Raw genomic sequence first — 15,564 nt, 5'->3', positions numbered from 1 at the left:
AACTATCTTTGAAGCAAAGTATCGCTTATTTTGGTTGTTTTAACAGTGATGTTCCCATAAAATAATTTTTTTGCAAAAATTTAAATTCATGGATACCCCCAGTTGTGATATATGGGACATCATTTGATACGCAAAGGGCCATGTTACACATGTATCTTTTTCCATTAATTCAGTTCCTAATTTCACATGTAGATAGGGACATTTATATCCTACAAACATTTTATGTACATGAATTTTTAACCTAGTATTCTTAAATGAATTTTACCAAAAAGAATTAAAAAAAATCTTGAAGAAAGACACGAGCAAGCTAAGACATACATAGTTTGTACATTTTAGGATGCCATAGACAAGATCTCCACACCAGTGAAAAACAAGACGACTCAAAGTTAAGAGAGAAGGTCCAACAACTCAAAAGAATGATGGAGGAGCGTAAATTCCGTCGCAGAGAAAGACGGGATGTACGAGCACCGTACCATTGGCACAATCGTGATTACAGCTGTGGTCAAGGTCATGTATGTATCCGTGACAATAATAAAATTCAAGGTCAAGGTCACCCTGACCAAGAAGTCACTGAGGATGGAGTGCCTGTTAACTCTGGTTACAATGGCAGCAGCATTGAACAGGACACTCTAGCTGTATGAAGAGGATCAGAGCGTTTGGCCTATGGTCGGTTTTCCCCATAAAACTGACATACTTGTTTGTCAGTTTGGTTGAGTGCCATTTTCAGTTGGTGCTTGGTAACTTTTTTACACCAATTTGTGCCATAGAAGAGTCTAGCTGAAGCTGTTCTTATCACAGAGGAGAGACAGAAGCTTGTGACCCAACATGGAGATATTCGACTGTATGGAGCTTGTCCACGAGTCCAAGCTCCCCTCAGCATTGCGCACATCTCTAGCTGTCCCGCACCAATGGGACCTAGAGTTCTCCAGGACACGAAGCACAGTATAGGCTTGGAGGATTTGTTTTGTTGGCTCTAGCCTATCACAGGTGTTACAGAGCGGACTCATTTGTTTGGGTTCAGGGCTGTCATTACAGTGACATGCTACCGACACTGATCGACGAGATACTGAAGAACAAGGAATCAATGAGGGACACCAAAAACTCTCTGGATGACATCACTCATAAACTGAGGAATCTCGATATCAAACTGAGCGAAGAAATATAGTTCTCAAAACTTTGATATATTCATGCATTCTTTTATATAAATATAAATAATACCGCTCTAGATTGAAGTATTTGAAGAGCTCAGCAGATTGTATGCATGTTTGTTATTATGATTTTGTTGAAGAGATTTTTGGATAGATCTATATTTACGAAGCTCACATGTTGTATAAGACATTATATTAAAAGTCCTTAATAGAGAGTTGGTTGTAACCTATATTGTTTTACCTGTTTTGGCACAGTGTAATGTGTGCGGGTAGGAGATTGTACAGGTACACGATTGTACCAATCACTCGTCGCCAGAACACTGGCGGCCGGGGTCTGTAAATAGTGTAGTTATCATGTACACAGCGACACATTAACTTCTACAGATGATGTGGGCATTGTATCAAATACAACAACATACACTTATCAAGGTGTATAAAGAGAATTTTACCCACAACACATTAGTCTCATCAACTCAAAATGCTTAAACCCTTCCATAAATGTTGATAATTGTTTTTTTTACCTAATATGCAAAATCTGATGGCAAGTTTTTTTTTGTGTTTTTTTTTTGTCTAAGTCTTGAACCTTCCACAATATACTGGAGAGTGACAAAAACACTTATTACAAAAAAATATTCTGTGGACCCATTTGTGTTGTTATTGACCATGTACATGTTGTCTTTTTTATCACCTTTATACTACCATAATAATGTCATGAATCGTGTAAAAAAGATTTTCTATATAATAATATGGGTTTATTTTATTTCCCTTCAGAAACAATCAGAAATAACAATACCTTTTGCAATAAATGATTTTATGGATGTGATGCACATTTGACTCCCTGAGAGTCGGGGAAAACAATGTACATATGTTTACTGTTTAATATCACCTCATGATGTTTTGTTGTATAGACCAGGTGAGAGATACAGGCCTGCTGGGCCTCTTGTTTTATTGTACCTAAGCATCACAATATAATAATATACCCTTTCTACTTTTTTTCTAACGCTTGTATATTGCAATGGTGTAATATAATTTCCTTCTAATATAAACTGAGAAAAAGATATAAATGGCACCCTTTTCCCATTTTAATCAATTTTACGTTATACATGTTATTCCCATGGACAAATATGGCAACAAATTAAAAATGGTCAGGTTTTTGTGAAGTAATGTATAATTATATTCGAATGTTTTCTTACATGATCAGTAGTCATGTGATGTTGTTCTATACTTATACCTGGTATACTTATACCTGGTATATGTGGCCCAAGGTGATGTTAAATTCATATCACTATAATTTTTTACTCAGATCTACTTAATGAGTTTAAATACCAGGTATATTTAATCAAGTTTGTATCGAAACATAAAAGTTGAGAAATAAATGTATATGATGTCAGAATAATCCAACATGCATATCTCTGGGGGCCGCGGTGGCCGAGTGGTTAAGATGTCCCGACATATTACCACAAGCCCTCCACCTCTGGGATGCGGGTTCGAATCCCATGTGGGGCAGTTGCCAGGTACTGACCGCTGAGCGGTGGTTTTTCTCCGGGTACTCCGGCTTTCCTCCACCAACAAACCTGGCACGTCCTTACATGACCCTGGCTGTTAATAGGACGTAAAACTAAAAATAAAAACAAACACATGCATATCTATTTTTACAATTTATTTCTTTTAATTTGTTTGAAATACTTAAATATACATTTTTAATTTATAAATTATTTTACATGAAATTGGAAAATAATAGGAACAAATTATTTTTATTTAGTGAATATCAAAATTAGTAACATTTAAATTAGATTTAATTTATTTGACAAGACTAAAGTAGGATACAGGTATGAACACAGGGTAAAATTGTATTGAGAAATATCTTGTTTTTTGTTAAAAGATTTTTTAAAGTATAAGGCCAGTAATTGCATGTGTGTATCTGCGTACCAGTCCATGAACCATAAAATTTAATATATTCATTGTTATCAAATATTGTTAATACGGTTTTATGTAAATACATTATTATATAGGTTTTAGTTTCTTAAGACGAATGATTGACGTATGAATTTCGGAAGAAAAAAAACATGCGCACATAAACTTGTTTTAATTAAGCTACCTTGCCAATTTCATATCAAACTATTGATTGTTTCCGTGAGTGTCAACTGATTTATACAATGTATATTGAAGTATACCCATGTATTAGTGTTCTATGTTCATATCTGTATATTACACGTGAACTGTATATATAAGGTTAATGGCCAATAATCTATACCGTACTCACCTTGAAACAAATTATATTTCCCTATCAGCATATTTAAGGATGAGACAAAACTAACAACTACCGTCACATCAGCTAAAAGATTTTTAATTTTACATTTTGGCTTTAAAATGTTCCAGGGTAAAAGAAAATTGAATCATATCTCTATGAAATATTTATTGCACAAGATTAAAATTACCCACTATTTAAATGTAAATTATAAAATTGTTTTAAATCAAGAAAGCACAGTAATAAATGTTAAATTGGAAATTCCAGGTAGAAGTTTGTTTTTACATTATTCAACATAACATGACTTTTCAAAGTTTAGTACCAATAACAATGTCATGTCTCGTATATAGTCAGTTCTATGTCGGGTTTGGGAGAGATTGCGATTTGATGTTTTGTTTTCTGTAATGATGTCACACATAATACACATGTGACTGTGTTGTACATATGTGTGATATTACACATAATACACATGTTACTTGTACACATGTGTGATATTTCACATAATACACACGTGACTGGGATGTACATGTGTGTGATCTAAACCGTTGCAGCAGCACAATGTAGTTATAGTGGATATTGTTTGTTATACAAACTACATGTATAAAATATATATATTTAAATCTGTATTGGTGATGTAGATAGAGCAAGTATTTATTTCTTAAAAACTATTTTTATTTTTTCAACGAGAGAAACTATTAATTATACAGAATATTTGTTTTTCATATCAATAAAATTATTGGTATACGTATTCATCATGTTAAAGTCTTTGCTATTTTGCACGAATTTTGACTTTTATATTATCGATTTGTGCTGTAAATGTGCATTTTCCCCATTTTTGTTTTCGTTGTTATAGTTACTATGGTGACAATCCATCCCTCTCATCAGAAGTTAATTTCATGTTTTTATAAGGCATTATATCTATAGTTCACCTATTTCTTAGAATTTTATTTACTAACTTTAAATATCATTATATTTTTTTCATCGTAATAAATTTTCAAAAAAAAAAAAAAAAATTTGAAGGTTACAGTAAAAGAATATTTATATTTGTAAAGCAAATTAAAGACCAGGATATCGGAAAAATTAAACATTAAGATAAAAATTACATAATTAATAATTTATGACTAAATAATGCAAACAGATGAATATATTCTTTCAATTCAGTGATGAATTACATGTATGATACAAGAGTAATGAACAATTACTAGATTTATCTTACATTTTGATACAAATGTACATGTAATGACACTTTGCGGAAAAAAGAAGTGTTCACAGGATAATATTTCCATTATGTGTTTGTTATGTTCCAAATCCACCTCATTCAAATAGTAATATATACTGGTGTAAAGGTCTCCCTCCCAATTTTCAGTGAAAAAAATTGTGACTTTTACTCCGAGAAATACATTACTTAGTAATACAATATGTAATTGGTCTTAAGAAGATGCAATATACATAAAGTTGACGGGTTGAATTCACAAGTCAGATTATTTCTTTTGAACATTTTCCCAATGCATGACATGTGTAAGTGCTTATCCGATATTGTCTTTGTGTATTCGATGTTCCCTTAAAACAAAAGCTTTCCACACGTGTCATAGTTGCTCTCTGTTAACAGCAACTGACCTAGAAACTTCGTCCATGACATCAGAGTATAGATATATCGCGAACGTCTTTTTTAGAGTATAGAGATATTGCGAATGTCTTGTTTAGAGTATAGAGATATTGCGAATGTCTTGTTTCAGTTTAATTTGTGTTTAGACTGTTCACATTTGACATTAAGACATCAGTTAATAAAAACGATCAAAGCATTCATTTTGTCTACTAGTGTTTTAATTTGTGTACATGAAATAAGCTGAAATATTGAAAGCCATGTGTACAAAGGGAAGTAACTTCACAAAGAGAAAACAAAGAAGTCATAAACACATTGGGCATAAATCATGATAGTTTGTCGACGGTCAAATTTCACATATCTGTATTATCACTAGGTCTATGAATTATTCACAAACAAACCTGTTCTGATAGTACGGACTTGAAAGCGCTGACAGTACTGATAGCTAAGACACCATGCAATCTTTCTGGATACTAGGACAAGGCATGCCCTATCAAGAAAGATCATTTGTCAAATTTAAGCCCCCTTAATGTGTCACACAAGTTTTTATTTAACAAATTTAATTGAAGTCAAAGGTCAAAATATAGGTCACAGTGACCTAGTTTTGTCTTCGTGGACCCACATACAAAGTATTAAATTCTAAAACCTTATAGTACTGTATATTTCTTTGGTAGAAGTCAGTGATCTGGTTTTGTTATGCAACACACCATCACACTGCAGTGGACCCACATACCAAGTATAAAGTATACATGGACAAAGGAATGCAAACAATATGTCAAATAACCACTACTCCATACTACTTTGGTTTCTCCAATGAAATGCTCATTGGACAGAAATTAATAAATGTCCTTCATACAAAACATGGAACTCTTTTGATGAAGTTACATCTTCCTTGTGTTCCAGCGTGACAATGCTGGATTCCTCTAGACTGGTAATCTATTCAGTCCTGACAGATATTATACATTATATATTATAACATGTATAATATTTTATAACATTTACCAGGGTACTATCAAATCCATAAAAGATAACGTTTTTTTATGGCTTCATTATATACTTGCAGTTTTTTCATGAGAAATTACTCAAAACAAATTGCATTTAACACTATAATATTTCAATTAACAGGATTTTTCTTTGTTCAAAATGCGCTTATTAAAATAACAGCTGCAATTAGCAGGTTTTCACCATACATAATGTATATGTGAACAGTTTTAACTGAATTTTTCCTCGTTTTTCAAGTCCATTTTACAAAGAGTATATTTCCGATATAGACACCTTGCTTCCACTTTCATTCTTTATTATTAGCACCAGTTTAAAAATCAAATAACATACTTTAAATTCAGACTGTCACATTAAATACTATAAAAAAAAATCATTTATTATATTACACAAAACTTTAGGATGATTGCAGACAGAACTTTGAGAATTTTTCTCGATGCTCCTTGGATGTTTTGGCAAATCCACTTTTGACAACAGTTAATGGGATATCTTTTCCTGTCAGATATACAAGGTTTCTGATATGTTCTAAACCCACATCTTCCATCTTCAAACTCCCACTATAAGTACCATACTCTGACACGTAACTTGCCATGATATAGCCAGTCATAAAGGCATCAAATCCTGCCCGGTGTTTGCCCGATACAACCGGACCCTTAGAGTTACCGACAGCTCCGGATAAGATTGCTTCACTTTTGTCTGTGGTTTTTGAAGTATCATTCTCACACATTTCCGACACTTCCTTTGCGCCGAGTGACATTTCTGCTATGTTAGTCTCCATCTCCTGCTCCTCCTGATCTTGCTCTGTAGAACCTCCATTCTCTACATCCGTTTTCTGGTTATCTCTGCGACGCTTTCGTTTACGACTTTTCTTTGACTGGGCAAGAAAGTCAATGTCAAGAATGAGATCAACATCGTGTGATTTTGTACATGAATTGCCCCGGCTGCACCATCCATGTCCCTGAAAAAAATACAGTTGATCAATATTGTTCAGCATATAGCAAAACATGTTTATAATGAACATGCTTACATCAAATTCATAGTTATAATGTAATACTTTTCATTCCCGGTCAAGATGCCTTAAAGCCGCTTGTAATATGTATATAAATAAGAGATCCCAGAGTGATCTTGGCGCCTACCAAAGAATGATAGATACGTCTGACAATGGAAAGAGGATCTTTTCTCTGCTTTTCAAACTTTTACTACATATTACTACATATGAAATTTGAGAATGATCCTTTCAGTACTTTCTGAGATATATAACACTGACAAACTTCAATAATAATCTTGTACAACAATTGGTTCCAAAATTCAACATGCATAACAAAGGCCCTAGGGGAACCTACATATGAAATTTGAGAATGATCCCTGTAGTACTTTTTGAGAAATAGTGGTAACAAACTTTAACTATCAAAATCCAAGATGGCTGACTGGCGGCCATCTTGTTGACTGATTGGTCCCAAAATGCAATATGTATAACTATGGCTCAGGGGAACCTACATATGAAATTTGAGATTGATCCCTTCTGCACTTTCTGAGAAATTGGGATAACAAACTTTTAACTATCAAAATCCAAGATGGCTGTCTCGTAAAATGCAATACGCATAACAAAGGCCCAAGGGGAACCTACATATGAAATTTGAGAATGATTCCTTCAGTACTTTCTGAGAAATAGTGATAACAAACTTTGAATATTAAAATCCAAGATGGCCGCCTGTCGGCCATCTTGTTGACCAGTCGGTCCCAAAATGCAATATGCACAACTAGGGCCCTAGAGGAACCTACATATGAAATTTGAGAAAGATCCCTTTAGCACTTTCTGAGAAATAGCCATAACAAGAATAAATAAAGGACGGACGGATGAGGGACCACAGACGAAAGGCGATTTGAATAGCCCACCATCTGATGATGGTGGGCTTAAAATATATTTATAATAAAATGCTTTTGTTAGTCTCCAGAGGTACATTCTAACCGCGTGCTACTGTATTCATAAAGTTGGAAACTGATAAATTTGTAAATATGAAATAGAGTAACTATTTGTGCGTTTCCATATCAAAACTTCATCACACCTGTTTCAAATGAAAGTGATCGGATACAAGATTTAGATATATATAATAAGAAATAATTATACAACAAATAGTAAAAACATTTTATATATCGTCCTTCACTACATCCTTGATACTTCTGGAGTCACAATCACTGTCAGTCCATTCAACTCTGGACTATCGCATAACAAAACTCAAGGCTCTGTGCTTAAATACTTAGATCTGCTGGTTCTTTGATGTGCATCAAACCAAACAAATAATGGTACAGTGTGGTTAACTGTGTGACTTTGAAGTTGGCCTTCGATATCTGTAATCTTCAAAAGAAGTCTTTGAAGGCCTGTGATTGGTCATTTTTTTCTGCCTCCAGTTTTACTATGAGATAGTCCAGGGATGGATATAATGACAGTGAAAGTAACCTCTGTAATATTGAGGATGCCTTCACTAGGGTCAAATCCATTCTTACAGTATAAAAATCAAGTATCAGTTAATCAATACTTACAGCGTAACTCTCGCACACAGTGGCTTTCAGTTTGTCCTGTGTGTCCTTATCAATGTTGGAAGGGACGGCTAGTCCTGGCCGCACACAGTTACATCGAGTGATGTGAGAGAATCCTTCAGGATAAGTAGGAAAACTTGCCCATGCATGTTTTCTACCCGACGACGCATACTCCTTATTGGTTCTCAAACTGAAAATGTCAATTCATCAATCAATACACATCAACGACATCTGTTTAAACCTTCAAAACAAAGCATAGTCAAACACAAATGGGCATGCCTCCTTCAATCATAACAGCCAACTATCATTTTGAGGAATCAAAAGCCCATTCTCATAAGTCCACTGAAAACCCTAGCATTGTTGTTTTAATAGTATATTTTGCTATGTGATTGAATTATTTGCAGATTAAAATATTCATGATCATTTTACTGCAAACCAATTTATAATCGTTGTATGTTATCAAATTTTGCACATTTCAGAATTGATCATGAAAATTCAAGAAAACTTTCAAATGCAGGTAGAATAGAACCAGAGAAGTTTAAACTGAAAGATTAGATCACCATAAAAAGGTTGCTAGGTAAGAAAACGCAAAAATTATGTTGAGTTACAGTTGTTCAAATTAAGTCCTGTGATTCTTAATTAAAAGTTTTGATAAAGACAATTATATTTTAAGCAGTATTAAAATTAGAATTCCTACCATTGCCTGAAGACGTATTCCAGGTATGAGGCAGGCATCTTGTGTTTGAAGTCTGTTATATACTTCGTATCAAAGACACCGGCAGGAAACATTTCTGTAAGATCAGCGAGGAAGGAGGCCATGTTTTGTGGTGTACAAGCATACAGGTTCTCATACAGAAACACCAAGTCCATCAGAGCATTGTGAAAGACGATGGGACACGCTGCTTGAAGAACTTCCAGAAAAAGCTGACGCAAAGACATTTTATCTGCCTTTTTTTCATCCTAAAGTCACAATACACGTAAAAACAAAAGTTTGGAAATTGTAAAAAGAAACAGAAACAAAAGTCCTAAATCTCTATTAGTTCTTGATGATAAATGATAAAGATGGGAACATGTCACTTTCAAGTTAACAAGGTCTGGCATCTCAAGCTAATAAAATAACAAAGGATAATGTCGAGCTAAGATAACATTTAGTATACAGGGGTGTAAAAAAAATTTCAAAGTCACTTGCCCCGGGCAAGTAGAGCCCAATAATTCACTTGCCCGAAATTAAATTCTACTTGCCCCCAAAAAATACCTTTTTTATCGCAGTACTGTACTAAAGTGTAACTAGAAAATAGAAAATAAAACTTCAGAATCATCTAATAAACATTTCTAATTTCATTAGATATTTTCTTAGTTAGTGACATTAAATTGAGTATCTAAACTTTGACTAAATGTTCATGCTCCATTTGAATTCTTCATCCCTGTAATCTTTACCAACTAATAACATTTTATACATACACGTAATATCTGTTTTACGAAGAAATGTTTGCACTCTTTCACAACATGGATTTATTTAACCCAGTCCCAGAACTAATGATAGGTATTGTACATATACATGTATATAATCAGGAATTTCAAGGGCATTCTTTAGCCTCGTTTGTTAAGAAATGCACATTATTTTTCGCACGATATGAAACATCTGATAGGGATGATAATATCTTATACAAAAGGATTTTCAACTTCTGTGTTTTAACTTTTGAAGTTAGACATTTGACTTCAGTTCATTTCAATTTTTTATAGGGTAACAAATTTGACTTCAGTGATTTTAGGGTAACATATTTGTCTTCAGTGATTTTAGGGTAACATATTTGACTTCAGTGATTTTAGGGTAACATATTTGACTTCTGTGATTTTAGGGTAACATATTTGTCTTCAGTGATTTTAGGGTAACATATATTAAATTGTCGATGATTTAGGGTATGACATATATTAAACTTCAGTGATTTTAAGGTAAGATATATATTGAACTTCAGTGATTTAAGGGTAACATATTTGACTTCTGTGATTTTAGGGTAACATATTTGTCTTCAGTGATTTTAGGGTAAGATATATATTGAACTTCAGTGTTTTTAGGGTAAGATTCAGTTTTAGGTATTTACCTACCTTATCGTTGCCTCTACAGTAAGGAACTCCCTTAGAATACTGTCTGTTGAAGTCGAAACCATGCTCCACAAGAAACTTTAACGAGCCAGGCTCCACAACATAGTCCTCCTCACATAACGTTGTAATGTTGTACGTCTGTACTAGGAAATTCCAACCGCAGCCTCTGGACCCTTCTGGACATTGTGGAACATCCTGACCAGAAGCTGTGCCCTCATTGGTTGATAAGTTTGTCACACTGCTTAGTTTGAAGCAGGAGATACCAATGGAGAGTATGGACCGAGACTTAGCACTGCCAGCTATGCTTTTGTAACGGTCCTCTATAGACCTGAAATACACATCAATGTAATAAGAAAGCATTGTTCATTTAGTTAATAACTTAAATGTTAGGTCCTTGCACACTTATATAATATGGGTATATCTTAAATAAAAACATCTTGAAAATGAAGCACAGTTCTTAGCTTCTTTAAATGAAGCTCTTAGTATCTTTAAATTTAAAATAAAAGCTCTCAGGGAGGAATTTTATTAAGTCATTGGAAGAAATGATATGACAAAATAACTTTAACAAGCAAATTCATGGAATATCCATCCCCCGCTTTCAGGACATATTGTAGGTAAACATTATTGAGGTTAAGTTTAACCTTGGTTGAAACATGAATAAATAAACTGAAGTCTTATTCGGAAGTAAGATGTGTAAAATAATGTCCGCTGAAAGTGACTATTATACTTTATACTTAGCTGAGCTCTTAAGGCATTTAACTTTGATACTAACTTTTAAGAAAATTGGTTTACATTTGTTACAATTATTGCATAGGGAATGGCAGAAAATGACATTTTTAGTATATCAAAGGGCCATAACTCCACTACATAATGTCGGCCAAGAGTGGCAATCGACCTTGGTCAAGCCCTTAAAGCATTTGACCTTGTTACAAAGTCTTAACATTTTTTTTTATTAAATCAAAGGGCCATAACTCTGCTAATTAAGATCTGCCAAAAGTGGCAATCAAACTTGGCCAAGCCCATAAGGCATTTAACTTCTTTACCAAGTTTTAACAATATTAGTTTTAACATTTGTTAGTTACTACACAGAAAATACAGAAAAATGACATTTGCAGTAAATTAAAGGGCCATAACTCTGATAAGTAACATCCGCTGAAAGAGTTAATCAAACCTGGCCAGGCACTTAAGACATTCAATCTTGTTACCAAATTTGAAGAAAATCGGTTAATATTTGTTACTTTTATTGCACGGAAATGGCAGAAAAGGATGTTTTTAGTAATTCAAAGGGCCATAACTCCGCTAAATCAGGTTCATCGACAGTCGGGATCGAACTTGGCCGTGCCCTTAAGACATTTAACCTTGTCGCCAAGTTTGAAGAAAATCGGTTTACATTTGTTACATTTATTGCACGGAAACAAAGTGTTACAGACAGACGGACAAACCCAAATTAATATCCCCCGTATCGGAGAAAGCAGGGAATAAAAACCCAGTACAGAACTCATTATTTTGACTTACTTGGCAATTAGAGCTTTTCTGTTACCTAATCCACTGAGTTCCTGAAAGGTAAATACAAATGTACAATGGACATTGGTATATGAAAGAGTATAATCTCCATTTCATATGCTGTTATCACAACAAATATATATGCCCTCATCCTGTACTATGGTCATTGCTAATAAAATTATATGTAACAAAAGTTAAGATATCTGAAAATAAACTGAATTAAAATGATGATTAACAAAGACTTTTGTCTATTGTTTTTCTAATCAAGAAATTAACACTATTTGTGGATTAACATCATGATGAATACGTAACAGTAACTTTTCCATCACAAAATAAACCAGCAAATGCTTACTGTATCCATGGCAATGAATGTAGATGTTTTTATTGACAGTAATAGTGACGGCCATATTTCCTTAAAGTTGTCTTTATGAACATCCACCACAGGAACTGTTTCAAACATGGCCATCTTCAATGTCTAAAGATGAATTCTATAACAGAAATATCAATAATATATTTCAATTAACAAACAATAAGAATGTACAATACGATTTTGTTTTTATACAAATAATCATAACATTAACCTGGTAGTTTTAAGTCCTATTGTGTAGCAATCCGTCGAGATTTAAGGCGATTTGCATAACATGAGAAAATGAAGACGACAAGGAGGGAAATTTAAAGTTGTGGAAAAGAAACGAATGTATTGACATAGTAGAAAGTGCATGCGTGATAAAATGGATTGCTATCGGTAGATAAATTATTCCTTTGTTGAAAAGACTCGGTGGTAATATTTTGAAAGCAGTTGGAATAAGACATGACCTGGCCCTGATTTCTCGAAACAAACTTAAGAAAAAAACTGACTTAAAGATGCTCCACCGCCGACAAATGGTATTTTTTTACTATCAAAAACAGGAGAAGACGATTTAGTATTTTTCTTCAGTTACAAAAGTTACTTACCTTACACCATTACCAACATTGAAAAGTATGAGCTTTTAATTTTACTTCAAGTTAAAAATATGGAAAATAATTAATTGCATCCCGAAAAAAATCCGTGGCACTATATCCTATATGGAATGAAGTACTGATTGCGCATGCACCAAAGGCAAAATATATTATTTTATATTACTTTTTGTGTTAATCAGTCATATATATACACGATAATACATCAATTATTGTTCAAATAATGAATATCATTTATGCTCTGTCGGCGGTGGAGCATCTTTAAGTCATAAATTTTCATATAAATTACATAAGGAGAAAAACTTAAGTTTTGACTTAAGTCTGCACTTTTGTTTCGAGAAATCGGGGCCAGGTCTGGTAACAAATGGTGTCCGCAAATTCCATGTTTTGAAATAGTTTTCATATGTAGTCCAACACCAGACATCTATCTGCCACAATGTCGACATGTACGTTGAAATTCTTAAGTCTAGTGTCTGCAGGTCAGCTAGAATATCTCGGGCAAATTACAGACCTACTATTGATATCCTGTCAATGGAATATACTGACAGGCGACCAGTTCTCTTGTCGTGTACAAATTCTCACAAATGCATGTGTGTATGATCGCACACAAACTTTAATTTTTCAGACATTTTTTTGTGGAAATCAGCATGGAAGTATTTCTCTCAGAAGATGACTTAATTGACGTAAAATTGCGAGAAAAACATACAGATGCACATGTGATGGCGAGAATTGGAACTTGGTGAGAACAGGTTGCCTGTAAGTAGTGATATTATTGGACACAAAAACATCTGTTAATTAATAGTGTTGAAAAATTGCATCTGCAAACTTATGTCCAGGACCACAATTATCATATATATATCAATCATACTGATATGTCTGAGTCACATACTGATATGTCTGGACTCAGGAGTGTGCCTGGTTGAAGTATATGTTAAAAATAGGATAATATATATGATTTTAAGCCAGCGATGTGGACATCCGAGGTGATGATGTCAGCTGATAACGAGTTCCATTCCCTGTACGCAGGTAAAAGGAGAACTTTCTATAGTGTCTACTACTAGTTGGTATTTGGTAGGTGGAACTATGCGCATTATTTCTTGACAGTGTGTTAGGTGGAATGAGTATGTCGGATGTGGTGTTTCACAAGATTGTGGTGTATTTGAACATCATACATAATCTGGCTTGCATTGGAGTGCAACGAAAAATCCAACCCGATGACCTACACATTTAACAAATCCAATTTTATAAAAGTAGCTGTGCTCTTTAAAGGCTTTACCTTTTAAAAGAACCTATTGATACACTGAACAACCGATTTCGACAAAACAAATGGATACTATAACAATAATTAGTCTCACAAATATGTTAAGACTTTGCAGTCTCATTTAGCACAACTATCAACATTATTTTAAGTGTATCAGGATTGGACTGGGTCGATCATCGGTGAGCAGGTAGCTCAATCGGTATAGCACTTGGCTAGTGTTCGGAGGTTCCCGGGTTTGAATCCCAGTCTGGCTGCTACATTTTCTCCTCTCCTGTACCACAAGTGTAAATCCTGACGGAATGGTAGTTTATTTAATACGGGCCTGTGAGGGCTTTGTCAAGGCTCGTCTGAAAAAATATAAGACCACCAGGTCCACCTTTAATTCCTAAACGAGCAACTAGGTCCAACCAGTAAAACCCTCTAACTCAACTTGATTTGCGCTCTTCTCAGAAGATCTTCAAGCCTATAGACGGAAGAGCTTCCAGAAGTAGAAGAGCTACAATCGAGTGAACGGAAGAATATTCTGAAAATAGAAGAGGGCAAATCGCGTTAGGCCCGTATACATATTACGTCGTATACAGTTAGACGTAGCCCATCAAGGACCAAGGTGCGTTCTGAAGCGCATTATGATGTGTTATATGTAGTATATGTGTATATGTAGTATATATATATATAATACAAATGCTTACACTTGTTACTCAGACTGAATATGATATCATTTTGCATGTGACGACTTTCGATCACACAACACAATTCAACGTTGCAGGTGCGCGCTCCTCGTGTTTACCAACCTTCTGACAAAAGAATTCCAGAGCGGGAGATAACTCTATCTGGCAAAAGTGAAACTAAAATTAAATTCGAATCCGAATTTTTTTTTTAAATTTCATATTTCTTAAATTCTTAATAAAATCGTTTTAAATGAACGAATAAATGAATGAATACATATACAGTAACTAATATATGAAGATTTTTCGCAGAATTGAAAAATATTTTCAAATTTTGATAAATTGAAAAATTGTTATACCAATAATTAACACCTTCAGTTAAAAAAAAAACTACCTCCATGTACTTTCCATTTAATTACAGCACGCTCATACTGGAGTGACACTAGGGGAGGTACCGAAAATTCATTCAAAATACTCAGAATATTCCATGATTGAATTTCCTAGCTTTGACTTAGCACTGAGATTTGACATCACATGTA

General features: G+C 34.1%; 2 protein-coding genes across 2 annotated transcripts in view; one reads left to right on the top strand and one right to left on the bottom strand.

Moving 5' to 3' along the window:
- Positions 1-5,202, top strand: part of LOC138324735 (midnolin-B-like) — a 38,664-nt gene extending 33,462 nt beyond the window's left edge. Inside the window, exon 7 of the mRNA XM_069269847.1 lies at positions 337-5,202. Coding sequence (XP_069125948.1) covers positions 337-641 — 305 coding nt within the window. The 3' untranslated portion in view covers positions 642-5,202. The remainder of the gene's footprint in view (positions 1-336) is intronic.
- On the bottom strand, positions 4,320-15,169 carry LOC138324734 (target of EGR1 protein 1-like). The gene is made up of 7 exons (XM_069269846.1): positions 15,050-15,169; positions 12,495-12,630; positions 12,155-12,195; positions 10,643-10,967; positions 9,234-9,496; positions 8,540-8,726; positions 4,320-6,956 (listed from the first exon to the last, which is right to left on the bottom strand). The coding sequence occupies exons 2-7, from the start codon at positions 12,606-12,608 to the stop codon at positions 6,396-6,398; spliced, it is 1,491 nt and encodes a 496-aa protein (XP_069125947.1). The 5' UTR covers positions 12,609-12,630; positions 15,050-15,169; the 3' UTR covers positions 4,320-6,395.
- Positions 15,170-15,564: the final 395 nt, after the last annotated feature.

The sequence above is a fragment of the Argopecten irradians genome, chromosome 6 (genome assembly GCF_041381155.1).
Source record: "Argopecten irradians isolate NY chromosome 6, Ai_NY, whole genome shotgun sequence".
In the NCBI taxonomy this organism is placed as follows: domain Eukaryota; kingdom Metazoa; phylum Mollusca; class Bivalvia; order Pectinida; family Pectinidae; genus Argopecten; species Argopecten irradians.
This window is presented reverse-complemented; position numbering and strand designations above follow the sequence as displayed.

Excerpts from the sequence above, each read along its gene's own strand:
- LOC138324734 (XM_069269846.1), bottom strand. The coding sequence starts at position 12,608 with ATGGCCATGTTTGAAACAGTTCCTGTGGTGGATGTTCATAAAGACAAC. Across the intron at positions 10,968-12,154 it reads AGAAAAGCTCTAATTGCCAA|GTCTATAGAGGACCGTTACA; the intron begins GTAAGTCAAAAT and ends TGTGTATTTCAG. Across the intron at positions 9,497-10,642 it reads ACTGTAGAGGCAACGATAAG|GATGAAAAAAAGGCAGATAA; the intron begins GTAGGTAAATAC and ends TTGTGACTTTAG.